This window comes from Bombus flavifrons, chromosome 2 (assembly GCF_040668555.2).
Source record: "Bombus flavifrons isolate JBK064 chromosome 2, iyBomFlav1_principal, whole genome shotgun sequence".
Lineage (NCBI taxonomy): Eukaryota > Metazoa > Arthropoda > Insecta > Hymenoptera > Apidae > Bombus > Bombus flavifrons.
Window position 1 is genome coordinate 1,847,169 of NC_138443.1, and position 26,587 is coordinate 1,873,755.

Consider the following 26,587-nt stretch of genomic DNA (forward strand, 5'->3'; position numbering starts at 1 on the left):
ACATACTTTAGTAAACAGACGACAACGTACGAACTTTGAATCCAAACAGGAATATGAATAAATATCTTGAAGCAAAATCTGGAATGTATGAAAGAGTAATCTATTGGACTCTATTATGTTCGCTTATATATGCAGATAGCGTGGCGTGAACAGAAATTGCACGTTAAAGACGTAGCTGAACGAGTTATCTTCGGAAGATGGGAGTGAATAGTGTCACCGAAGAAACGTTCCACTCTACATCTACTATGGGTGAATTAATCATTGTACAGACGCATTGGATCGTTTGTCATTGCTCACATATGCTAAATCTCCATTACGCTACTGTAAACGTTAATGAACTCGAAAATTTTCATGTAATTACATCCTTCCTATAATTAATCCTATTTGCTAATAAGTTACATGTCTATATATTACACGTTTATTATATTACATTATATCATTCCATTATGTAATAAAGCAACCTGCTATACGTGTACACGCGTGCTATATACATTACATTGTCTTAATAAATTTTAATAATGCAGCTTCGTAAAGATGCATATTAATTACTGTTCTTTTAATTTTGATAAACGCTACACAAATAACATTAAACTATTTAAAAGTATTCTAATGACTGGAGTAATTTAAAGAAACAAGTAATTTATTAATTTAAAACTTTAATTATAATTTGCGTTAAAAATTTATATGATATAATTATTTCTAATTTGAGAATTCTTCAAATTTTAATTTCTTAACCCCAAAAAATTAAAAGGTCTATGGTTAACTTAATCAAATCAAAGAGATAAAGGAATAATAAAATAAGAATCTTAGGTTTTGAGTGACCTCTGTATTTACTGTGCGTGTAAAGATTCGATTTGAAAGGGTTCTCAGCGAGTCAGTTGCTTACGAGAGCTCATTGAGAGTACAATAAAACTAGTTTGACCAGTTTAGTGAAGGAAACAACCTGTGCGTAATTTGATAGAATTTTATAAATATTAGCATGTAAATATACATTATATGCATTATTAGTACTATGATCCTTAAACTCGGTATAAAATACTCCTTCCTGAAACATGTATGTAACATTGAAAAGAAACGTATTGCATTATTGTTATCAAACTATCACAGTATTGTTATCAAATACAAACTAACAACCTCGGCCTCCTCACTTTTTTCGTTTCTTCCTTCATGTGAAGTTTATAACAAAAAATTATGTAAAAAATTATCAATCATATTTAGGTATAAATATCTTTTTAATTTAATCTAGTAATAGAGATCACTAAATGTGTAAACATTTTGCTTTACATCTTTCCACTTCAATAACATATCGAAATTAATAAATAAGTATCATTTTTTATTAATATTTACAAATTTATTACATTACTTGATATTAATTAGGGTAATGCGGGTTATTTGACCAACATCCAATTACAAAAATCCTCTCTACGATTCGATGAACTTTTTGGTTTAGCGTTCCTGATTAAAATTATCATACAACATGTGTATTTAATTATATCACGAAATCGTTTTACATCAGATTACTTCTCGTCTGATTTATATTATCTGATATGAAAAAATTTAATTTGCAAGTAAGTAAATATATCAAATGTCATCCTGAACTACAAGTAGTTTGATACGTATAATTGCTTCTAATCAATCATTGGCGCATTCAAACAGAAAATTATCGATTGCTCTGTAACATATAAAGTCAGCAACATACAAGAGCCTTTGTCAGTATCCGCGAAGTAACTATTGTTGAATGTTTTCCAGGCTGCTTAGCCAAGTACTGCACGAAGAAGATGATTTACGTGAGTGTTGCGGTGAGCTCGTCGGTGTTACTGTTCCTAATTGGCCTAAGCGTTGGATTAAGCATTAACAGTTTCAAAGGAAGCGACGCTCTTACGTCAGCACCACTTATCGATGGGTAAGTGATCTGAAATATTATCATCATAATAAAAAACACAAAATATGCGATAATGAAAAATTTTTGAAAACATAAGGGATTTTATAAAAAAAAAAAACTGTGTATACACGCTTTAATAAATGTTATCTATAATTTGGGTCTATAATTTATTGTAATAATTAGGGAGCATCGCTAGCGAAAGACTACTATCGATATTAATATCGATAAATAAATTATTATTATTAATCAGTTACAGGCTGGTATGATCGATTGTTACCATAGTGAATTAATATGCAGATAAGTTGAAGTATTAATTAATAATTGATGATTATACGGAGCTTAAAATATAACAACAAATTATTGCATTTAATTGAAAATAAAGATTAATATTTACTAATCTTTACTGAGACAGATCTTCCTTTTTGTATTTTATTTTGTATAAATCTAATGTGATTTTTAATTCTTTATTTCAGCCACAATGATTTGCCGCACAACTTGTACAAATTATTGAACAACAACTTAGACAATTTCAACTTCACACAAAACCTGACCGACGATGAATTATGGGGTAAAGACGTATGCAAATCATGTTATACTGATCTTGTCCGTTTGAAAAAAGGAAAAATAGGTGCACAAGTGAGTGAAAACACTGCAAATACAAAAGACAGATTATCATTCGAATTTTCATTCTATCACATATATCTTGAAATAAATTAATTGACTGATGGATTTTCGTTCGTTGTTAATTAATACAAAGCTTCTTATCATTTTAGACCATATGTGGAGATACGTTTTTTTGCAATATCAGACTGACATGTGATAATGCATGAATTTCGTTTTGTGCGTAGTTTCTACGGGCGTAAATTTTGTTAATCTCTTTATTCTCTTTCAAACTTATTTTTACTCATTTATAATTAATATACGACGTTTGATATATGATATTTGAGAATTAATTGATGATACAACTGGAAATATTAATAGTTAACATTTCGTTGAGTTATACTTATCAGAAACTATAGAAATGCGATAATCGATTCATGTCTACATGATTCACGCAATAATTTTCCATTATATGATACATAGTTATAGCTATTCGCTATATGGCACATAAATAGTGCCTCCCATTTAATAGCTAAAATACAATTAGATATAAAATTCATAATAAGCTAAAATAAAAAAGAACTGCTAGACTATAGTATGTATGGGAAATACTATTACATCATACTGTAGATTGTATTATCACTAGTTTGTATACTTCTCATCGTCTCCGGTATTAATATCAAAGCGATCGATATTTTATATTATGGTAGTAAAGTAAATTATGAGGTTCCAAATTTTATTAATGTGTAATTCTAATCCTTAAATTTTTTTAATTTGTATAGTAATAATAATGAGAGTATAAATAAATTTTAGTTTTGGGCAGCGTACGTTGATTGCTCATCGCAATTCAAGGATGCAGTGACACTGACAATGAGACAAATCGATGTTATCAAAAGATTAGTCGCTAGATATCCAAACTACTTGCAGTTCGTAACGGAAGCTAAGCATATCGAACAAGCATGGAATGATGGAAAAATTGCTTCTTTGATCGGTGTCGAAGGTGGTCACTCTATTGATTCTAGTTTGGCTGTTCTCCGGCTCTACTACGAACTCGGTGTGCGTTACATGACGCTGACTCATATGTGCAACACTCCATGGTATATTACATTTTTAATCGATCCAAAAAGTTTTAATATGTCATCGAACTTTAATATTGACTAGAAAATCGAATTCATAAAAGTAAAATTTTCTATTGAAGAAATAAAATATTTCTTAGCAGACATCTATTTTGCGATAACGGATAAATAATCTTTTCATAAAATTAAAATAGGATTTTATCTATAAAAAAAGATAACTTCAAAAAAATTAATAAACGTGTTTTTTTTTAACGAAGGGCTGACGCATCGGTGGTGGACGATACGTCTGTCCACAACCTTACGAAATTTGGTGAAGTACGTCAAATTTCTTTAATTTCTTCTTCTTATGTCTATTTTAAAACTGTATGAATTTTATATTTCAATTATAGGCCATCGTCTACGAAATGAATCGATTAGGAATGTTAGTCGATTTAGCGCATGTGTCTCATAACGTTATGAGAAAAACACTTTCAATAACGAAAGCTCCTATTATGTTCTCCCATTCATCTGCCTTTAGCGTTTGCCGTAACTACCGTAACGTGCCTGACGATGTCCTCTACATGGTTGTAAGTAGATCTTTCTTGCCATCCTAGATGGTTCATGAAGTTGTGTAACAATAAAATATAATTTTGCGCGCATTTTTAGAAAGAAAACAATGGTATCGTAATGGTGAACTTCTATTCAAATTTTGTAAATTGCAATTGTTCGAGGAACGCAACTATCCAAGACGTTGTAGGTATGACATTCGAAAAACTTCAATCTCATGTTTAGTGTAATCTCATGTTTAGTGTAATATTTAATTTCAGAAATATTATTTAATTTCGTTCACATGATAATTTCTATTGCATTTCTATATAAAGTTTATCATAATTGCATATTGAATTAAACGCATTTCCTATTCACTTGACTTGTTTCACTTAACAAAATTGAATTAAAGTTTCAAGGCAGGTATCCTTAACAAATTACTGTCCTTATCGTAAATAATTATCTATTTGCCTTTTTGTAGATCACATTAATTACATTCGTAATCTTATCGGAGCTGATCATGTTGGTATTGGAGCGGACTACGATGGTGTAGGATCGTAAGTATAACGCCAATATTACAAATCGCAAAGTTTAATGTTATAAAAATAAGCAGGATTCACAGAAGTATGAATAACATATTTCAGAATGCCAGAAGGTTTGGAGGATGTTTCTAAATATCCAGACTTATTCGATCGCATCTACGAAAGTGACGTGAGTCCAAAATGGACCAGAGAGGAACTTGAAAAATTAGCAGGCAGAAATTTGATCCGTGTACTACAAGCCGCGGAAGAAGTACGTTAAAGAATATAATCAGAACGATGTCTGACAATAATTAAAGAATCATTAAAAATATAATTATTTTTGTGTTTCCAAAGGTAAGAGACTCATTGGCAAAATCAGAACATCCACGACAAGATATCATAGATCAACAAGACATTTATGAAACTGAAACAACGAGTAAACTTCAACCAGGCTTATGTAACACTGCAAAAGAGTAAGTGCATTCATTTAAAGAATACTTTCCTTTGTTTAATCTTTATGCTTCGTTTATTTACATAAAATCTTATTTATATAGGTGGATTGATTTTGTAAACCATAATAAATCACGACAATAATATGGCATTTATTTAAAGCACAAAGACATGGCACAACATTTTATGAAGAAAAGATTTATTTCCATACGATAATAATACGTAAGATCAATTTGTAAGCAATAAAAATGTAAAATACCGAAAAGTTATTACGTTCAACTGATGGAAAACGTATTTGTCGTAATCCATTCATTCTATTTTAATAAAAGTATTTATCAATGGCTAAACCTCTGTCAATAGGAGCTTATAATAATATAATGCAATTTTATTCTACATTAATACGATAAATAAATTTTATATTAAAATACATGTTTTCAATGTCTAACAAATGATGAACAACAATGCATTGCTATAAACATAATTCTGTATGCACATACATTAGTCACATGAATTAATGTATGTAATATCGTAAAAGAGTTTGATTAGAGATCGGTTGAAAATAGAAAAAACCGTGTACGTCGTCCTTCTGTGGTTCGTTTACATTTAAGAGCGCTTATGTGACTAAAGTCACCTAGTTCTTGCAGAGATATGAGAAAAACAATAAACAACGTTAGAGCAGAAGGACGGTTTCGGGTTTCAAGGAGGGATGACCGAAAGGTCAGAATATGCGAGTCGAAAAGTGAGTGTGTAGCGAGAGTCAGAGTTGATCGAGACATCGAAGAGTAGAGTTGAGAGAATTGATCGAGACAACGAAGAGTAAAGTTGAGAGAGCTAATCGAGTCGTCTAAGAGTAGAGTCGTTAGAGTTGATCGAGTTGTCAGTGTTGTAGAGTTGTTAGAGTTGCTAGTGAGAAAGAGAGAGAGAGAGAGAGAGAGAGAGAAAGAGAGAGTGTGTGTGTTAGATTCGTTGTGACGAGAGTTGCCAAATAACTGTAAAGTTATTTAAGATAGATACGAGTATCGCATTTAGTTTCAGTTAAACAAACATCGTTTTCTGTCCAATTAATACCTGTATATTCAATTCGTCATTAATAAATTGTAAGTAATCGGGAAAAAATTTATATCTTAATTTCCACGATACTACATGTACATAAACAAGGTAGTACGTTATGCCTCCGACAAAATACTTTTATTTTTCATACATTTAAAATTGAAGAATGTAATATATTACGATATTTATAACAAAATGAATACACCATATAAGTATTGTAATTCAATAAATAAATTTATAAGTAAATTTAAGTTCGAAATAGTATCTAACCATATCGTTATTGACTGTTCCTTATTAGTCTACTCTCCACACGTTATTCCTACGACTTTTACATTCCTTTTTGTATAATTTATAAACTCTTTCCTGGAAACAAACATTCGAGAATATTTCAAATTCCTTTTTACATTTATTACTGTAACTTAGTCCACACGTTTGTACGAACCATTGGCTTTTTCTAGCACACGGATGTACTTTCGGCGGTGCAAAACCATTGAATGAAGTACTGAGACATATGCTATAGGATCCAATATCCATCCAGGCTAGCCAATCACCTTGGTGAAATTCTGGCAGCATTACATTTTTCAAGATACAATCCATAGAGTCTAAGGTGGGACCCCAAACGTATGAAAGGAATTTCGCATCGCCCGCTGGCTAAAATATATTACATAAAATACGGAAGTCGATAAGGCATGGAGCTTACAGTTCATGCCTGTGCCCAATTTTATCCAGCTGGTTATCTCTAACGTTAGAAGCTGCTAATGCTAGCTGTTATTTAGACTAAATATAACCGAATATAGCTTTAATAATAAGTTCACAGCGTAAACAAAGCAATTTGTCGATTTCAGCACAACTTGAAATAAATTGTCTCTTTACATATGATCGTAAGAAATTTTTCAGATCATAATATCTATAAGTTCTTGACATGAATCAACCGAATCGTTTCAACAGGAACTTAAGGGAGGAGATATCTGACTCCCAATTCTGTATTTTATATTATACGGAATATTAATAATTCTACCTTATACACCGGTATAGGCAGTCTCTCTTGTAAGTTCAACATTTCCTCTATAAAACCGTTGTACACTCCACAATTCATATAATACATTCTAAGCATTCCATCCGCCTGAGGAACAACCCTCTTTGTGTGCACAAGTGACACCAAAGTATATGCCGATGTTGCATAATATTGTCCCGGCTCGCTGATGATCGAGATACTCGGGTCGATGTCCTCGATCTCGTTGTTAATACATCTTGCAATCTGAGTGTTTCCGAAACGATAATGCAAATTTAACCAATTCAGCAATTCAACAAAAGAAACAAATACGAATTAAGGTGAAGTATGAGTCTCGATCGAGTCACGCATGCATAACGCTGATCTCTATGAATTAAAATGTATAGAAGAATGACAATTACTAACATTTCCTCCTAAACCGTTTCTTGGAATTTACAAGTAATAATAAATTTATGAAAATAAAGTAACTTTTTGAAATTTGAATACTATTTGTGAATCTACGTAGGCAACATTAAATGATGTGAAATTGATAACTTTATGAAAACTGGAGTTGTTTAGTTTGGCTTTTATGCGGTTAAAGCGGAATCTAGCAAAAGCTCACCTCGTCGATAGAGTATCCTCTGTTACCAGGAAATCCACCGCCGATATCGATCAATTGAACGTCTTTACATCCAATTTCTTTAGCAATCGAGATTAGTTTCTTACACGTTCTGATTCCTCTAACGTAAGCGTCTGATTCAGAACATAGACTGCCAACATGGAAACTAAAGCCCCATAATTTTAAACCTAGACTTTTTATCAAATGTATCAATCGAACTGCTTCTTCGTCCGGATCGCAGCCGAATTTTGTTCCAAGTGATACCAGAACATTTTTGGCGTCACATCGAATACGAATGACTACTCTATTGATTGTGAAAAAAATAATAAAGATCATTTCAATGAAGCCATTCTAAAATATTGTATAGTTCATTAAAGTGAATCTGATTTATCGCTGCTGCACTTACTTCGCTTCCGGAAAAATGTCCTTTATCTTAATGATTTCCATCTCGCTGTCGACGGTCATTTTTTCTACATTCATCGTTTTGGCGAATTTAATATGGGTGTTCCACTTAGCCGGATTCGCAAAGATTATCCTGTTTGGAGACACTCCTAGTTTCATTACCATTCGTATTTCTTGCTAAAAAAAATGGTGGCAGAACGTAACATATTTTGCATGTAGACGTAACTATAATAATATTGTATCATTTAAGAAAAATTGGTTGAAGATATACTTGGGATGCACAATCGAAATTGACATTCATAACTGCCAAAATCTTTAGGAGAAACGGATCGGCATTGCACTTGACGGCTAAAATACCAAAACATATTAAGAATGAATGATGAGTTACATATTCCTGCATACATTAATTTCTAGATATTGATTTCACATTTAATTTCACTGTCCCAAACGAAAAGAATCTATCTGTCTTTAATGACAAGAAATATTAATTAATAATAGAAATGTGTTACATCCTTTGTTATATAATTTGCAGATAATGTTATATTTGAATTTTAGGAATTAATAATAAAATATTACGTTATTCCTGAATTTTATGCCTGAGTGATACAAATAATATCTGATGAATGGTACGATAATAAGATTAATATAACGTTCTCTAGAAAAAAGACGTATCTTTTTGAATACTTCTGAATTATCAGATGTACTATAATAACAGAAATGGAACATTTCAGACTAATAGATTCGAGATCGAGAACTCCCATGTTACCATAATATGGGACAATTCTTGGCATCTTCGCGATCCAATTTTGATGTTTCTGCATCACGTCAGCAACATCAAGAACACAGAACGGTTCTTCCGTTGATTCATGCTCTGTTTTAATGAAACATTTGATTATGTCTGTAATTTCGTCCGTATCTTCGAATACTTTCACTTCGTCATAAATCGAGTGTGACATCTTAATTGATTCGAATTTTCCCTCGATGTTGTGTACTCTGGAAAAACGGAAATTTCCTTTACATTAAGCTGCGACATAAGGATAAAATTATTTCCTTCCAGATATATATTTGATTTGGTTCACAATTTGTTCAATAATTTTCCTTTGATTTTAAGAACTTGAATACCATGTGTATGATAGTACAAAACGAAAAAAGTGCAATTATTGGTAGTGACAATTTTAAAGAGGAATTACTACAAACAAGAACTGTGAAATGAAAGGTATCACAAATAAAAATTAATATCTGAAAGATTGGGATTAGCTTAACTGAACAATTAAGTACATTAAAAAAATTCACTTTGTGAAAACACTGGGGGAACTATGAGGGGAAACTATGAGGGAACATCATTGTTAGCTACTAATTTATATAGGTATATACGATGAAGATGATATTATTTGATAGCTGACGTAATAAATTATATATCTTTGCACGTTATTTAGTTTTGACTACTGTTTCTGTTTGGCAATGTATACGTATCTTCTTCTTATCAACTTTAAATTTATAACCATATAGCAGTTACCTTATTATTCTTTAATTTTTTATTAATACTGTACTCACTTTATATATTTTATATTTATATTTATATTTATATTTTATATTTGATTTCTGATCGTCTTTTATATAGTTTGTTTTATGTATGTGTTTAACGTTGCTTCAATAACGTATAATTGTAACAACTATTTTTTCAACAATTCGAATATATATTTCATTCCTCTCAGCAGTATTGAACCACCCAATATTGAGTCTTTAAACAAAGTATGATAGTTTCATACTGCTTGCTCATACTACGTTACCTGATATAAGTAGGAAATTATTATATAACTATATACTGATAAAACGTATACAGGATGTGTCACCTTAAAATTGAAGGCAATGTATTTTCGATACTGTTAATTATTCCGCAGAACATTTCAGATAAAAGTTAAATAGCTACAGGGAAAACGTATTCTCATGTATGAGCTTCACTTTAAGTGTGGATATTGTATTCTATAAGCGTAAAACTAGTAAATAATTAACCTACTTATGTCGAAAAGCATTTAACTTAGTAGATATTTTAACTTTTATTCTGTGAAACTTATCGTATGAAAGACAAGAAAAACGCAAGGCACTACTTTTATATTTGTTTTCCTCGTCTTTCATTCAATAAATCTTACAAAATAAAAGCCAAAATATCGACTAAACTAATAGCTGCTGGACATAAGTGGGATAGTAATTTTGTTATAGAGAATCTCCAGCTGCATGAATTAATGTCTTAAAAAATACATGATTCTACCGAAAGAGGCAATGCTGACCTAAAATTTACCCACATACGTGGACACTAATGACATATAACCCTGAAGACAATCAAATTTTGTCTCAAACATTTATCGATATAATTAAGATTTTTGAAAGTCTTTCAGGATGAACTCTTATGTAACTCAACCTGCATATTTTCATACAAAACTATGCCGAAAAAGTATGCACCCATACATTTTTTATATACACGAATAAAATCGTTGTCTTTTAAGAATTAATTATACTTACATACGTAACTTTTTCATATTATACAAGACTGGGAAACATTTTATTTACACATTTAAAATTCTGGAATCTAATATATTATTATATTTACAATCAAATAAGTTCACCATAAATTTTTGCAATTCCATACATAATTCCCTGCATAATTTTATAAATAAAGTTAAGTTCGAAGCAATATCTAACAATGTCCATATCAACTGGTTTTTATTAGTTTATTCTTGCCTCCGTTATTCCTGGGATTTTTGCATTCTCTTTGTGTAATCAATAAATTTCTTCCTAGAAAAAAACAATCTAGAATATTTCAAATTCCTTTTTACATTTATTTTGTAACTTACTCCACACGTTTATACGAACCATTGGCTTTTTCTAGCACACGGATGTACTTTCGGAGGTGCAAAACCATTGAATGGAGAACTGAGACATATGCTATAGGATCCAATATCCATCCAGGCTAACCAATCACCTTGGTGAAATTCTGGCAACATTACATTTTTCAAGATACAATCCATAGAGTCACAGGTCGGACCCCAAACGTATGAAAGGAATTTCGCATCGCTCGCTGGCTAAAATATATTACATAAAATACGGAAATCGATAGGACATAGGACTTAGAGTTCATCCCTGTGCCCAATTGTACCCAGCTGATTATCCCTAACGTTACAAGCTGCTAATGCTAGCTGTTATTTAGACTAAATATAACCAAATATAGCTTTAGTAATAAGTTCACAGCGTAAACAAAACAACTTGTCGATTTCAGCACAACTTGAAATAAATTGTCTCTTTACATATGATCGTAAGAAATTTTTCAGATTATAATATCTATAAGTTCTTGACATGAATCAACCGAATCGTTTGAACAGGGACTTAAGGGAGAAGATATTTGACTCCCAATTCTGTATTCTATATTATACGGAATATTAATAATTCTACCTTATACACCGGTATAGGCAGTCTCTCTTTTAAGTTCAACATTTCCTCTATAAAACCGTTGAACACTCCACAATTCATATAATACATTCTAACCATTCCATCCGCCTGACGAACAACCCTCTTTGTGTGCACGAGTGACACCAAAGTATATGCCGATGTTGCATAATATTGTCCCGGCTCGCTGATGATCGAGATACTTGGGTCGATGTCCTCGATCTCGTTGTTAATACGTCTTGCAACCTGAGTGTTTCCGAAACGATAATGCAAATTTAACCAATTCAGCAATTCAACAAAAGAAACAAATACGAATTAAGGTGAAGTATGAGTCTCGATCGAGTCACGCATGCATAACGCTGATCAACTCTATAAATTAAAATGCATAGAAAAATGACAATTACTAACATTTCCTTTTAAACCGTTTTTTGGGACTTACAAATGATAATAAATTTATGAAATTTGAATACTAATTGTGAACCGACATAGATAACATCGAATGATGTGAAATTGATAACTTTATGAGAACTGGAGTTGTTCAGTTTGACTTTTATGCGGCTCAATTCGGAATCTAGCAAAAGTTCACCTCGTCGATAGAGTATCCTCTGTTACCAGGAAATCCACCGCCGATATCGATCAATTGAACGTCTTTACATCCAATTTCTTTAGCAATCGAGATTAGTTTCTTACACGTTCTGATTCCTCTAACGTAAGCGTCTGATTCAGAACATAGATAGCCGACATGGAAACTAAAGCCCCATAATTTTAAACCAAGGCTTTTTGTCAAATGTATCAATCGAACTGCTTCTTCGTCCGGATCGCAACCGAATTTTGTTCCGAGTGATACCAGAACATTTTTGGCGTCACATCGAATACGAATGATTACTCTATTGATTGTGAAAAAAATAATAAAGATTATTTCAATGAAGCCATTCTAAAATATTGTATAGTTTATTAAAGTGAATCTGATTTATCGTTGCTGCACTTACTTTGCTTCCGGAAAAATGTCCTTTATCTTAATGATTTCCATCTCGCTGTCGACGGTCATTTTTTCTACATTCATCGTTTTGGCGAATTTAATATGAGTGTTCCACTTAGCCGGATTCGCAAAGATTATCCTGTTTGGAGACACTCCCAGTTTCATTACCATTCGTATTTCTTGCTAAAGAAAATGGTGGCAGAACGTAACGTATTTTGCATGTAGACGTAACTATAATAATATTGTATCATTTAAGAAAAATTGGTTGAAGATATACTTGGGATGCACAATCGAAATTGACATTCATAACTGCCAAAATCTTTAGGAGAAACGGATCGGCATTGCACTTGACGGCTAAAATACCAAAACATATTAAGAATGAATGATAAGTTACATATTCTTGTATACAATAATTTCTAGATTTTGATTTCACGTTTAATTTCATTATGTCAAGCGGAAAGAATCTATCTGTCTTTAATGACAAGAAATATTAATTAATAATAGAAATGTGTTACATCCTTTGCGATATAATTTGCAGACAATGTTATATTTGAATTTTAGGAATTAATAATAAAATATTACGTTATTCCTGAATTTTATGCCTGAGTGATACAAATAATATCTGATGAATAGTACGATAATAAGATTAATATAACGTTCTCTAGAAAAAAAACGTATCTTTTTGAATACTTCTGAATTATCAGATGTACTATAATAACGGGAATGGAACATTTCAGACTAATAGATTCGAGATCGAGAACTCCTATGTTACCATAATGTGGGACAATTCTTGGCATCTTCGCGATCCAATTTTGATGTTTCTGCATCACGTCGGCAACATCAAGAATGCAGAACGGTTCTTCCGTTGATTCATGCTCTGTTTTAATGAAACTTCTGATTACGTCTGTGTTTTCATCCGTATCTTCGAATACTTTTACTTCGTCAAATATCGAGTGAGACATCTTAATATATTTCAATTTTCTCTGGACTACTACTCGAGTTTCTATTGTGCGCTCTAAGAAAACGGAAATTATCTTTGGATACGACTAAATAAGCCGAGATATAAGGAGAAGATTATCTCCTTCCAAATATATGTTTCATTTAGTTCAGAATTTGTTCAATAATAAGATTTCTTTGGTTTTAAAAACTTGAATGCGGTTTGTATGGTGATACAGGACTTAATGAAATTATACTTTCTAAAAGTGGAAATTCTGGACAAAAGATGCTGTGAATAAAAACTGTGAAATAAAAAATGCCACAAATAAAAATCAATATATATAGCTTGACTAATCAATTAAATAAATTGAGAAAAATCGTTCGAACAAGAAATTGTAAGTTATTAAGTAAGAATGTAGGACACCTGCTTAAATCGAAATAAATTTAACCACACTATAAGGGAACATCGTTATTAGCTACTAATATATATATACGACGAACGAAATATCATTTGATAACCGACGTAATTATGTATACTTACACGTTGTTTAGTTTCGACTATTCGTTTTGCTTGTCGATGTACACGTGTCTTCTTTCTGGCAATTTTAAATTTTCGATAATAAAATTATTACCTTGTTATTTTTATCTCATTTTTATCATTTCTCATTAATATTGTGCCCACTTCATATTTGGTATGAACAATACTCTCAACGTTTTTGTATAATTGTTACAGCTCTTTCACTAATAAAATAAGTATTATATCTTTGTCAGAAGCATTGAATCACGCAATACTGATTCGTTAAACAAGATGTGATAGTCCCATACGTTGTTGCCCTATATAAATAGCAGATTATTATGTACATACTGATAAGACGTATATATTTTCATAAAAAAAGAACTCCGAAAAAAGACGTATGTATATATATTTTTTATTTGCACGATTAAAATCATTATCTCTTAAGATTATATTATACATACATTAAAGACATTTTTTATACATACATTTTGCATATTAGTACTAAGAAATATTTTACTTACGAAAAAATAAAAAATGGATATCGAACAAAAAGAAATAAACATTGTTGCTTACATTGACACAGTAATTATAATAAAAAAACAACGATATCCTAATGAAAAGATTGTAAAAGGAGTAATTGCTTATCGAAACTGGAACATGTACTTCATATCTTTTTTCTTTTTATTTCTTTTCCCATTCATCGACTAACTAGTTATTCGTTAAATTCAAAATACCAGAATATTTATGAAAAAATACTATTGTTGATCGGATGATCAAACTGGAGACGATAAAAGCAAATGTTGACGAATTAACTGATAAAAAGAAGAAGAAAAAGATGATAATATTATGTTTTCAAGCATGTGAATGTAGTGGCTATAAAACATTTTTCAATGAAACACTTTCTATTATATTTCATATTTCACTTACAAAAAATCAAACCTCTACTAAATGAAAATCGATATATACATATATATACTATTATATAATCTTAAAAAATTATTATGGTACAAACATATATTCATATAAAAATTATCATCTTTTATGTTTTGTAATTCATTATATTATTATTTCTTTAAAATAAAATTATAAGATAGGACCATACAATAGAAGATAAATGTCATTAATAATATGCAAACTTCTTGACGCGTAATAAAAAGAAAAAGTTATTTCACCCTATTTTAAAACATACGAACCCATTGAAGGTATAAAGTAATTGTAAATTGATTTACTAAACATAATTCAAACGTTACTATAAATCGAAATGAAATACGCGACAGAATAGATTTTTCTTTTGCAGAAGAAGAAGACGAAGAAAAGATTTTACATGTGCCGCTAGTTCTCTGTAATAGTAACAACCATCAGATGGCGCAGTAATGTGAACACTACTTGAACACACGGGAGTTTCCAAGCTTTGGTGTGATCGGCAGCAAAATGGCAGCGAGCGACTCTACTACGGACGACAGTCTTTATCCGATAGCTGTTTTGATCGACGAACTAAAAAACGAAGATGTACAGGTGATTCTAAAAATGCTCGAAATCTATATTTTATAATTGCAAAGTAATAGACTTGCTGTACCGCCTGCAGTCACTAGAAAAAACAGAGTGTCAAGGCGGCTACAGTGGTAGCGTACAATTCGATAGAGTATTCCTTTAGTCTTCTGTCATCCTAAATATTCTCTTTTCAATATCAATACATTCAATATTATGATCTATTTATATAACAATGCTCACGTTAAAAGCTTTGAAAATTCAAAACTTCAATTTGGAGAGATATATTTTGTTACTTGAAAAAGGGAGGCATTGGTGATGATAATGAGTGAATCATAGAGGGTTGACCTGCACATTTATGGAATTTTTCTTGTTACAGTTACGGCTGAACTCAATAAAGAAATTATCTACGATTGCCCTTGCATTAGGCATTGAACGAACACGCAGCGAATTAATACCATTTCTAACTGAGTCTATGTATGATGAGGATGAAGTTCTACTAGCTTTGGCAGAACAACTTGGACAATTTACTCCTCTTGTAGGAGGTCCAGAATATGTACATTGTTTATTGGTATATATTGTTATTTATTTTTCATTCAACAGCTGAACTAACAATAATATTTAGACAAAAGACGCCTGTATACAGTATATAAGTTAGTAATTAATCCAGTAAATAGATATTAAATCAGTTAACTTTTTTTCATTGTGATAGAATCATTTTTCATAATTATAATTCATATAAAGCATGTGCTATATTATAACAAATCATGTTTGCATAATTATGCATATGCATATAGTGTTTCAAATAATAGATAATTACTTTGGAACATTAATGCTAGCATATTATTATTTTTATCATTGTATACTTGAAACAAAAGAAATTGATTACAATAGAGATAACATTTAACTTGAGACATTTAAGATTATACTTTAGATATTTAAGATAATACTTAACAAAAAGTTCATTATTAGTAAACTTTGTAATAAAAATTTATTTTAATACAGAAACCTTTGGAGAGTTTGGCAACAGTTGAAGAAACTGTAGTTCGAGATAAAGCAGTGGAGTCTTTAAGAACTATTGCTGCTCAACATAGCTCAACAGATTTGGAGGAGCAATTTGTTCCTTTGATACATCGTTTGGCAACAGGAGATTGGTTTACATCAAGAACATCAGCATGTGGTTTATTTAGTGTCTGCTACCAACGTGTTAATCCATCGGTTAAAGGTAGAACATAAAGATAATTTAGATTTTAGGAAATATAAAAAGATTTGTTCTCTGTTTCCTTATATAAATATAAATTGTCTTCATTTTCTTTTTGTTTTTTAGCATGTTTACGAAACCACTTCCGTAACTTATGTCAAGATGACACTCCAATGGCACGACGATCTGCTGCTTCACATTTAGGTGAATTTGCAAAAGTTATGGAAATTGAATATGTAAAGGCAGATTTAATTCCGATGTTTGTTATTTTGGCTCAAGATGAACAAGTAAGATAATACATAACAAACAATTATTCTATTAATTTTAAAATATTCATATCATTAATATTTACATCATATTTTATAGGATTCAGTACGTCTCTTGGCAATTGAAGCTTGTGTTAGCATTGCAGCATTATTACCACAAGAAGATGTAGAGCAATTAGTTATGCCTACACTTAGACAATGTGCAAGTGATCAGTCATGGCGTGTACGTTATATGGTCGCAGATAAATTCACAGATGTAAGCTATTTTTACATATTTTTCTTATTTGTAGTAAATATTTAATCAATTCAATTTTATCAACAATTTTAATCAACTTCAATTTTTATTTACAGCTTCAAAAAGCTGTAGGTCCAGAAATTACAAAAACAGATCTTGTACCAGCATTTCAAGTACTATTAAAAGATATCGAAGCTGAAGTTCGAGCTGCAGCAGCTGACAAAGTGCGCGACTTTTGTCAGAATCTCGATAAATCCAATCAAGAATCTATCATTATGACACAAATATTACCAATAGTTAAAGAACTTGTATCAGATCCAAACCAACATGTAAAATCTGCTTTAGCGAGTGTTATAATGGGTCTTAGTCCAATACTTGGAAAATACAAGTAAATATATATATATTTATTTAATTATATAAATATGTTTGAAATAATGTAATAATAATACTAAATTTCTTAAATTTGCAGTACAATCGAACATTTGTTACCATTATTTTTATCACAACTCAGAGATGAATGTTCAGAAGTTCGCTTAAATATTATCAGCAATTTAGAATGTGTTAACGAAGTTATTGGCATACAACAACTTTCACAATCTCTTCTACCGGCTATTGTAGAATTAGCCGAAGATTCGAAATGGCGTGTAAGATATGCTATCATAGAGTAAGTAAGAATTTTTCAAATATATTATGATGTTAATATAGAAATTATTGAAATTAAACTTTTTTTATATAATGTAAAATGTAATATACATATATATATATTTATTTATTTATATGTCCTAGATACATGCCATTGTTAGCTGGACAACTTGGGGTAGAATTCTTTGATGAAAAACTAAATTCCTTATGTATGACTTGGTTAGTAGATCACGTTTATGCCATCAGAGAAGCAGCTACGTTAAACTTGAAAAAACTGGTAGAAAAATTCGGCCCTGAATGGGCACAGAATACTGTAATACCTAAGGTTTTAGCAATGTCAAGGGATCAAAACTATCTTCACAGAATGACATGTTTATTCTGCATCAATGTAAGTAAATTATTTCATTTTTTATATATTAATTTATAATTTTTCTATCATTCGTTTTCCCTAGGTATTGGCAGAAGTATGTGGTCAAGAAATAACAACGAGGGTGATGCTTCCGACTGTCTTAGGAATGGCCACTGATAATGTTGCTAATGTACGATTTAATGTTGCTAAAACTCTTCAAAAAATTGGACCTTATCTTGAACCATGTGCTGTACAAGCTCAAGTAAAACCTGTACTTGATAAGCTCAATACAGACAGTGACGTGGATGTCAAATATTTTGCTTCCGAAGCAATTGCAGGCATCGCAGGTAAAACTTTTATTATTTTATTTCATACAATACTACTCTTCAGAAAAAATCTGTGATTTTTATTTATTACTTTTAAATTACATTTTGTATAGAATACATACTGTGTTTCAGCGTAGGTTGAACAAAAAAAAACTGCATTTAAAATTTATCCATCAATATACAGAACCTCAGTCTCAAGAAGTAACCTGGAGCAAACATTTACACTTACACATGGCAACAGGTAATATTATTGCACAGTCAGAGCAGATCTAATGTCGGAAAAGAATATAAATATGAAATTAGTAGTTCATATTAAACGATGTTTTAAATTCTGTTGTATCTGTATATTTATAATTATATTACTTATTATTAAATATTGAATTTAATTGGTAAAATGTATTCCTTATACGTACCTAAATAATGATCTAAAAAATAATATAGTAATAAAAGGTACTCAGAATCATTCCTAAAATCAGACACTTCATTATAATCTGCTCTTCCACATTCATTGATCAAAAATTACTTTATCTTTTAATAATCAGTATTTTAATTTGGTACATAACATTGTTAAGTATTGTAAACATAACAATAAAATTAACAATGAATAATGTAATTTTATTTTGGCCTTTTTATTTAATAATCAACTTGGACATTGTACAGTCTGTATCTTCGCGCTTATTATTATTTTTCTCTACCTGAATATACTTATAGTGCTGATATTAATATTTACTTATAGTTTTTTACATTTCTATAGTATTTTTTAGTTGTATCAAATAATGTATTAGAAAACAACATGCTTAAGTTTCATCCGCAGGGCAATGGAAATGATAACATATATTAAAAATTTTGAATTTTAGAATTTTGGAAAATAAATTAGTTAAATTAAATTTAAACATATTTATAATATAAGGTAATTTATAATGTAGTTTTTTAAACAATATATACTTTCAATATAAATTTCTTACATTGCCGATTTATAATAAAAAAATATATATGATAATGTTATTTTTTGATCACAATAGTTTAACACTTTACATTAAACAGATACTTTTATCAGTATTACTTAACAAGGGATTACTAATTATTAACACTTACAAATATATCTTTTAACAGTTTTTAGTAAAACTACCCCGCGCGTAATAGCATGTTAGCTTTATAATAAGTTATTAAAACTAGAATATTTTTGTACTACTACAAAAAATGCAGCGAAGAACGATTGTTAGTATTACAATATTACATAACATATTTCTTTCCAAGAAATGGAAATATATATCACTCGTTAATTATGATACTATATATACATTCTATAAAACTAAGAGACATATGAAATACGAGTATTTTCAAACATGAAATTCATATATCGCGGAAACAATTCGTATTTTATTTACTTGGAACTGTCACGCGTCAATGAATTATTTATAAAATATTTATTATTATTCATAATATTTCTGGATTTCATAAAACCATACATGTAGTACGTATGCAAACTGCGCGTTCATGTCATAAACAAATTTTTATAATTAGAATGATCTATCGCATATATTATTGCATATATTATATTTTTTCTTACAACATTCCACAATAAACATTGAGCCAATTATGTGCATTTAGTGCTGCAGTAAAAGGAAAACATTTTGTTTTTCCACTCTTACACCAAAAAGCATATTAGTTTCAAAAACAATATAAAATTATATATGTGCTCGTTATTTTTATACTGGTAACATTCCATTCTACAAAATTATATTTATTTCAACTATTACCATTTTGCATATCTCAATTTATAATCTAAATTTAAAGTTACATATTTGCAAACTCAAAACTAAACTATTTTGCTTAAATAATATACAATATATAATTTTTATATAAAAGAATGCTCTTTTCAAAATTATTTTTTATTTCCATTCTAAAAATATTGTTTTGAATAATGAAAGTATATATTTGTTGCCAAAACCGAAAGTAATAGACAAGATTTAAATTTATGGTAACTTATTAACAGACTAGTTGTAAACCATAAAAATATTTGAGAATCTAATTGTTAAAAGAGTAGTAGATTATTGTGTGATTTCCACAATTCGTTAAATAACTACCAACATGAACTCTTAGATAAAGAATGGTAGAAAAATGTTCAATGTATGATATATGCAATTTTGCATACTTTTTACATGCATGTAATTGCAAAAATTTTTTTCTAGCTTTGTTTGCTAAATTTTCTTACAAATAAAGACAAAATCTACCTTAGATCATTAATGATCAAATATCGATTATATCGTGGCTGTTTCAGATTTTGCCAAGTCTACACAAACTGTATGACTAATAGTTGAAACATGTGCATTTCCATTACTATCAGAACTAATAATATTTAAAGATGAAATTTTGGCACGTTGATATGCCACAACTGTGTTTAAGCTTAAAAACCTAAAAATAAATTTTCTCATAAATATAATATATAACGATACATGTACAGTGAACATAAATATCAATAGTTATTAATAATTTACCTTATACAAACATACATAATCAACAATGCAGTACCAGCTGCAAGCATTCTGATAATTGGACCTTCTACTAATTGAATGAGAGTCCAAGCAGCAGCTGATGATCCACACATGGTTGTGACAATGGCCATAGTTTGCAAACAATGACGAGAAGTTATACCATTTTGCCAGTCCAATTTACTTGCATGTTCAACATTGTAATTTGTACCACATACTTTGCAAGTAAGACTGTCAGCATTTATAGAACTCTGAAATGCATAGTGCACATATGATAACATGATAAGTACGAGTATACCTGTACAAAATGAAAATATTTTATATTTTACCTCGACCAACCATCGGCGCAAACAATTATGATGAACTGCACTCACATCACCTCTACATTGACAAGGTTGTATTAATGGACCAGCATCTTGCCTTTCACTATCGTAACAGATCCAACAATCTTTGCTGTTAATTGATGTTCCATCCGAAAAAAGTGCAGTATCTTGTTCTGCATTTTTATCTTGTAATTCTATTTCTTTCATGTATTTCGAATGATCTAATCGTTTCAAAAGACGCTTTGGATTTAAAATCCACAGCTGTTCAGGACTAAAATGAAATGAAAAATAATTATATTTAAATAATAATCAAAATAACAAAAAATTAAAATAGCATGTCTATGGAATTTTATATCAACATACTTTTATATTATTATATTATTTATTAATAAATAATACACAATACAAACCTAAAACAATTCCATAGCACACATGGAAACCATAATATTACGCCTACTTCAATAATACGGAAAACAATATCATGACAATTCCTACTATATAAAGGAACTCTGTAATAAAAAATATGTAATGAATAATTATTAAGTATAAAAGAATGTAATTATATCCAATTAAGACATTATCTTCATATTTACTTTGCTTTCCAGAATTCGCTAAGTGTCTCACTGCATAAAAATCCAACAATAATAAATAACATGAAAGCTTGTGATAATAATCCTACACGTGATTGATGCAATTGAGAAATATTTATTTGTTCTTGCACTTGAGATAATTGTGATGTACTTGGAACTGGATCAAATAATTTTGCAGTAACTTGTTCTTCAGCATTAACTTTTAAATCAGAGACTGTACGTTTATTCAAAATTGTACTATTTTGATAATCATTCAAGAAACCACCTCGAATCTAAGACAAAGTTATTTTAATAGAATGCTTATTTATTCATTATTTATAATAAAAATTTCAAACAACTTACTTTAAAGTACACTTCCACTCCATAAATTAAGAAAAATATCACAACAATAAACAAGAGCACTGCATAGCAACCATTAAAAACATGGGTGTAAAAGCTCTGAAAAAGATCATTTTGAGTATAATGAATTAAAATTACTGATAGTGTAGTAACAGATTACCTAGTAACTAAAAAATAATTAACCACTTGCGCTACCAATAAACTCACGGTTGCGCGTGCCGTGCGCTACAATATAACACGCGGTGAGGCGTTACTTTGTCGCCTCACCACGTCTGCGAGTGCAATCTTTTAAGCAGCGTCTCAGCGCGTTGGTAGGGTCTTACATAAAGAATTTTATACTGATATGAATAAATACTCACGGCAACAATAGCATTTTATTTACTAATAATCTACTATTGTATGGTAGATTATTACAAACGAACGATCTGATTGTTAGCCAACGTGCAGCACACATCATTTTTATTTCTGCGAGAAATACCTATCGACGTTTATACACGTCACTGGCGATTTTGGAACAAAAGCATCTTGACGTGCGTAGCACGTCTTTCTAGCGCAAGCGGTTAAAATTCCACTACTATATATATCTTTATTTAATTCACCTGATCTTCTTGGGAATATATTTGAGTAACAATAAATTCTGCTAAAAGCAGAGAGTATGTTAATACATTAAACACAGCAAAACCTATGAATGATTTTGAAAGAAACTGTGGTTTGTCCCATGACATATTTCTTAAGTGAAATACTTCAGCCCAGAAACAAACAATTAAAGAGGATCCACTTAAAACAAGTGGATAATATGCAGATAATAAACTTCTGGACCATCCTTCTTTAAATGCAGTCTATCAAAAGATAAGTTTAATATTTTATCATTATTTAAAGAAGATTTAAGATCTTTAATAATACATTTTGTATAATATTTACCGGCGATGTAAAATATGCTCCTCTTATCAATGATGCGAGAAATACAATAAAATATAAAACTTTTTGTGTTGTGACTCTACAAGCTCTAAGAAAAGATGGTGCTTTCATTTTCTGCCATTCTGCGATGATACACATAATCAGTTGTATTAGACATACAAATGCCAGCATAAAGAATATAGTTGCGAATGCAATGTAGTAACTTAAATTTGGAACATGACATTCTAGTCCATCAAACTGAATCTATGAAAAAAACATAAAAACTATATTCAAAAGTACAAGAAATGGACTAAATATTATCTAATTATAATGAATTTAATTAATTACAATTAAAATATTACCTCACATAAACAAGTACCATTATGACATTCTCCATGTCCAGAACAATTCTCATTGCCACAAGTATCATTCCAAGCCATCATCCCAAACTTTACTAATAAAGTTAATGGATTTTGAGTACTCAGAGCAATCATTTGTTCCATGATCGCAGTATGTAAGACTGACTGTTTTTACACAGTCGTCACAAGAACCTGTTAAACATAAGAAGCAAATATATAGATATCTCCAAAATATTTAAAAAATAACAAATAAGAAAATGTCAGATTACAAAATCTATAGATATTAATAATATAATGAAATAGCACAAAGAAAAAAAAATTTTTTGATGAACTTTTTTAATGATGAATAGTACAGATGAAAACAAAAAATATTATGAAAGAGATAGTATATCATAAATTAAATTACACAAACTGTTATATTACGTACCACAAAATTAGTTCATAAATAATATTCACAAACAGTTTTATAAATCTAACTATAAAGTAACAAAAAAACATTATGAGCTAGAAAAAATTGAAACATCACTTTGATATAATCCAAACTTACGAATAAATCAAACAATTCACCCTTGACACTTGTGCTTTTTATTCATATAGATGTAATGAGACAGTCCAAGTGTAGTCGTAACTATATACCTACGCAACAACTTAACTCTTCGTCAACTATCACTATTACTGCTTACTGCATTTTTAATAAATATTGACATTAGATAAAACGCGAGAGTTACTGTCACTAATCTTTTCTTAGCATTTCAAAGTTCAAAGGTAATTAAACCATTAAAGAAGACACATCACCAACGAATATACTTAATTATTATAATGTTCTTTGTTAGTACTGTAAATTAAGTGATCTCGTTTTTCTTTCACACACATCTACCTTTAATAATAATAATACAAGCATAAACCAAGTATGAGATAGATTTGATATCTACTATTTATTTTTGTGTCGCATGTTTTAGAAGCTTGTAAACCATAAACTTCTTTACCATTTTAGTCTTATCTGTGGCTATACCAAAGAGCTTGTATTTTGTATAAATAAGGTATAAAATGTCCTTGTTCAACATACATACTACTGTTGACTGAGGAGAAGTATTACATATTAGACATATCCTACATATGTGAATCAATGAATAAATTTTGTACATTTTTAAAACACTTAAATTTTGTAGATATTTCACGATATAATTTGATTATGTAAACATTTTGGAAAAATATACGATTAGCGAACCAGACTATATATATTTTCCAAATAAAATTATTTTCATTATGCACTGGAGTTTTAATTTCAATTGCTGTTAATGCTCTGGTCTTATTTTGTGATAAATTTGTGAAGTTAAGAATCACGAAATCATTAAATCATATAACAGAAATGCATTGAGTATTAGCTCTATGCTATACCTCGTCTATGGACTAGATCCTTTCATAGAAACATGTATATTATTTTCTTTAATTTTATAAAAAATATACTTATGCAAACTCATTTTGTCTTTATTTTTATTTCGTCACAAACATTTTAAAATATTTAAAACACTCTTAACAGACTATATTCTCCCAAAAATTGCTAAATTATACAATTCAAAAAGATATCACGATAAATATTTATATATACTTTTACGTTTTAAACAATCTTATGATAAATTTACAGTAAGAATATTATATAATATTTAAAAGACATTTCATTATATATACAAAGTTTATATTCACAGTTATTTCGGTTTATTTTTTAGTTTAAGATAACAAATGCTTTTTTTACGATAAAAGATATTTTTTTTAGTTTATATAAGAAAAGTTTCATTTAATTGAAATTTAAAAATCACATGGGTTATAAAGGATTGATTGCAGAACGCATCTACAGTTTAATAGTTCACAGTTTGTCAGTTTACGAATGGTTTACAAGAGGTTCCGGCTGATACAATATCGACGTTACTTGAAAGCATAATACGTATATAGCTTGGAGTTGAGTGGAATAGTGTATAATTTTGCATTATTAAAGTATGTAAACAATCTTTTCTTTAATGATCTTTGCTTATTTTACAATTAAATTAATTGCCATTTTTATGTAAATAGGAAAGGTAACGAATGTTATGTAATATGTTTCATATCTGTACTAAGATTGCTTTTAAACTATAGATGTTTCAACTATTTTAATATAATATGCTAAGCGTTAAAAGATTGCTTCACTATCCTAAAATATATTTTTCTCTAAGTATTATATGTTATTATCTAATACATAAATTTTATTAATCAACATCATATTGATTAAAATTACTAATAATACATCATGGAAAAATGATGTTAATATTTATGGTAATAACAGATTGTAAAAATGTTTATTAAAATGTCCATCATATAGAAATATTTGCTTGTAAAAGGAAATACACATTTAAAATTATATTTACATAATATGTATGTAATACATATATTATTATGTGAAAATAATATTTCAGATGTCAGAAGGAAGATTAGCAAAACCTCAACTTCGTAATCTTCATGTGTCAAAAGTTAAGAAAAGTTTAGGGATAGTGACAGTACTTTGTGCTACTGTTGGTTTAACATGGAAAACAGTTGTTTCTGATGTATATGAACGGAGAGTTGAAGAATTTTACAAGTAATTGAAACATCTTAAACGTTTTAATATTTTGCTTCTATTTCTCATACATTTATTAATATATTTTATTATGTTCTAGAACATATGATCCAATGAAATCATTGCAAAGAATGAACGAAGCTGGACTTATGGAATCTTATAATCCATAATTATCATACAAATATATATAATGCAGGCTAATAAAATAGTAATGGGATTAATAAAATCTTATTTAAGAAATTATATACATGTTTAGTAAATAAATGTTATATAAAATAATTACATAATATTGAAACTCCTATGTTTTAAATAAATCTAAGGACTTTTACATATAAAAGATTGTGTATTTGGTTTAAACTATTGCTTGTGGTATATGAACATAATTATTTTTATTTCTATCATTCTTTTTTATAACAATTCAAGATGTAACTTGAATTGCTTAATTCTTATTAAGCTTAACAGATTAGTGATTTCTGTTTAAATATAAAATAATTCTAATTATTT

At 29.6% G+C, this 26,587-nt stretch overlaps 6 protein-coding genes and 2 long non-coding RNA genes across 17 annotated transcripts; 5 read left to right on the plus strand and 3 right to left on the minus strand.

Moving 5' to 3' along the window:
• The first annotated feature begins 94 nt into the window (after positions 1-94).
• LOC138187088 (dipeptidase 1) lies at positions 95-5,479 on the plus strand. 5 transcript variants are annotated; one of them, XM_069127570.1, is made up of 11 exons: positions 95-249; positions 1,750-1,903; positions 2,356-2,518; positions 3,296-3,579; positions 3,816-3,873; positions 3,948-4,124; positions 4,204-4,294; positions 4,565-4,640; positions 4,728-4,875; positions 4,959-5,077; positions 5,159-5,479. In XM_069127570.1, the coding sequence occupies exons 1-11, from the start codon at positions 198-200 to the stop codon at positions 5,196-5,198; spliced, it is 1,362 nt and encodes a 453-aa protein (XP_068983671.1). In that variant the 5' UTR covers positions 95-197; the 3' UTR covers positions 5,199-5,479. The 5 variants fall into 5 exon arrangements, with proteins under 5 accessions (XP_068983671.1, XP_068983693.1, XP_068983679.1 ...); XM_069127592.1 differs by lacking the exon at positions 95-249 and adding an exon at positions 337-353; XM_069127578.1 differs by lacking the exon at positions 95-249 and adding an exon at positions 789-945.
• A 100-nt stretch (positions 5,480-5,579) lies between these two features.
• On the plus strand, positions 5,580-6,085 carry LOC138187136 (uncharacterized). The gene is made up of 2 exons (XR_011175097.1): positions 5,580-5,801; positions 5,877-6,085. It is a non-coding gene; the product is annotated as an uncharacterized LOC138187136 (long non-coding RNA).
• A 313-nt stretch (positions 6,086-6,398) lies between these two features.
• On the minus strand, positions 6,399-9,882 carry LOC138189696 (ornithine decarboxylase 2-like). Its single transcript, XM_069131813.1, has 7 exons — positions 9,633-9,882; positions 8,883-9,118; positions 8,388-8,464; positions 8,121-8,293; positions 7,718-8,018; positions 7,123-7,362; positions 6,399-6,755 (listed from the first exon to the last, which is right to left on the minus strand). The coding sequence occupies exons 2-7, from the start codon at positions 9,070-9,072 to the stop codon at positions 6,399-6,401; spliced, it is 1,338 nt and encodes a 445-aa protein (XP_068987914.1). The 5' UTR covers positions 9,073-9,118; positions 9,633-9,882.
• An 888-nt stretch (positions 9,883-10,770) lies between these two features.
• LOC138187798 (ornithine decarboxylase 2-like) lies at positions 10,771-13,535 on the minus strand. The gene is made up of 7 exons (XM_069128956.1): positions 13,309-13,535; positions 12,814-12,890; positions 12,547-12,719; positions 12,144-12,444; positions 11,564-11,803; positions 10,988-11,196; positions 10,771-10,909 (listed from the first exon to the last, which is right to left on the minus strand). Exons 1-7 carry the CDS (start codon positions 13,496-13,498, stop codon positions 10,861-10,863), a joined length of 1,239 nt encoding a protein of 412 aa, XP_068985057.1. The 5' UTR covers positions 13,499-13,535; the 3' UTR covers positions 10,771-10,860.
• A 1,832-nt stretch (positions 13,536-15,367) lies between these two features.
• Pp2A-29B (Protein phosphatase PP2A regulatory subunit A) lies at positions 15,368-18,891 on the plus strand. Of its 2 annotated transcripts, none has more exons than XM_069127733.1 (10): positions 15,368-15,504; positions 15,857-16,048; positions 16,483-16,702; positions 16,805-16,965; positions 17,045-17,200; positions 17,296-17,567; positions 17,649-17,843; positions 17,966-18,209; positions 18,274-18,517; positions 18,629-18,891. In XM_069127733.1, exons 1-10 carry the CDS (start codon positions 15,421-15,423, stop codon positions 18,631-18,633), a joined length of 1,773 nt encoding a protein of 590 aa, XP_068983834.1. In that variant the 5' UTR covers positions 15,368-15,420; the 3' UTR covers positions 18,634-18,891. The 2 variants fall into 2 exon arrangements, with proteins under 2 accessions (XP_068983834.1, XP_068983825.1); XM_069127724.1 differs by having other exon boundaries at positions 18,634-18,891.
• A 215-nt stretch (positions 18,892-19,106) lies between these two features.
• LOC138187206 (uncharacterized) lies at positions 19,107-24,363 on the minus strand. 5 transcript variants are annotated; one of them, XM_069127762.1, is made up of 11 exons: positions 24,044-24,363; positions 23,924-23,968; positions 23,500-23,688; positions 23,162-23,401; positions 22,840-23,079; positions 22,244-22,339; positions 21,905-22,173; positions 21,722-21,820; positions 21,318-21,582; positions 20,995-21,239; positions 19,107-20,911 (listed from the first exon to the last, which is right to left on the minus strand). In XM_069127762.1, exons 3-11 carry the CDS (start codon positions 23,638-23,640, stop codon positions 20,758-20,760), a joined length of 1,749 nt encoding a protein of 582 aa, XP_068983863.1. In that variant the 5' UTR covers positions 23,641-23,688; positions 23,924-23,968; positions 24,044-24,363; the 3' UTR covers positions 19,107-20,757. The 5 variants fall into 5 exon arrangements, with proteins under 5 accessions (XP_068983863.1, XP_068983853.1, XP_068983873.1 ...); XM_069127752.1 differs by having other exon boundaries at positions 23,924-23,972; XM_069127772.1 differs by lacking the exon at positions 23,924-23,968 and having other exon boundaries at positions 24,137-24,363.
• LOC138187231 (uncharacterized) lies at positions 24,273-25,488 on the plus strand. Its single transcript, XR_011175131.1, has 3 exons — positions 24,273-24,404; positions 24,491-25,140; positions 25,271-25,488. It is a non-coding gene; the product is annotated as an uncharacterized LOC138187231 (long non-coding RNA).
• A 282-nt stretch (positions 25,489-25,770) lies between these two features.
• Positions 25,771-26,362, plus strand: cype (cytochrome c oxidase subunit cyclope). Its single transcript, XM_069127795.1, has 3 exons — positions 25,771-25,803; positions 25,944-26,104; positions 26,184-26,362. The coding sequence occupies exons 1-3, from the start codon at positions 25,786-25,788 to the stop codon at positions 26,251-26,253; spliced, it is 249 nt and encodes an 82-aa protein (XP_068983896.1). The 5' UTR covers positions 25,771-25,785; the 3' UTR covers positions 26,254-26,362.
• The last annotated feature ends 225 nt before the right edge of the window (positions 26,363-26,587 follow it).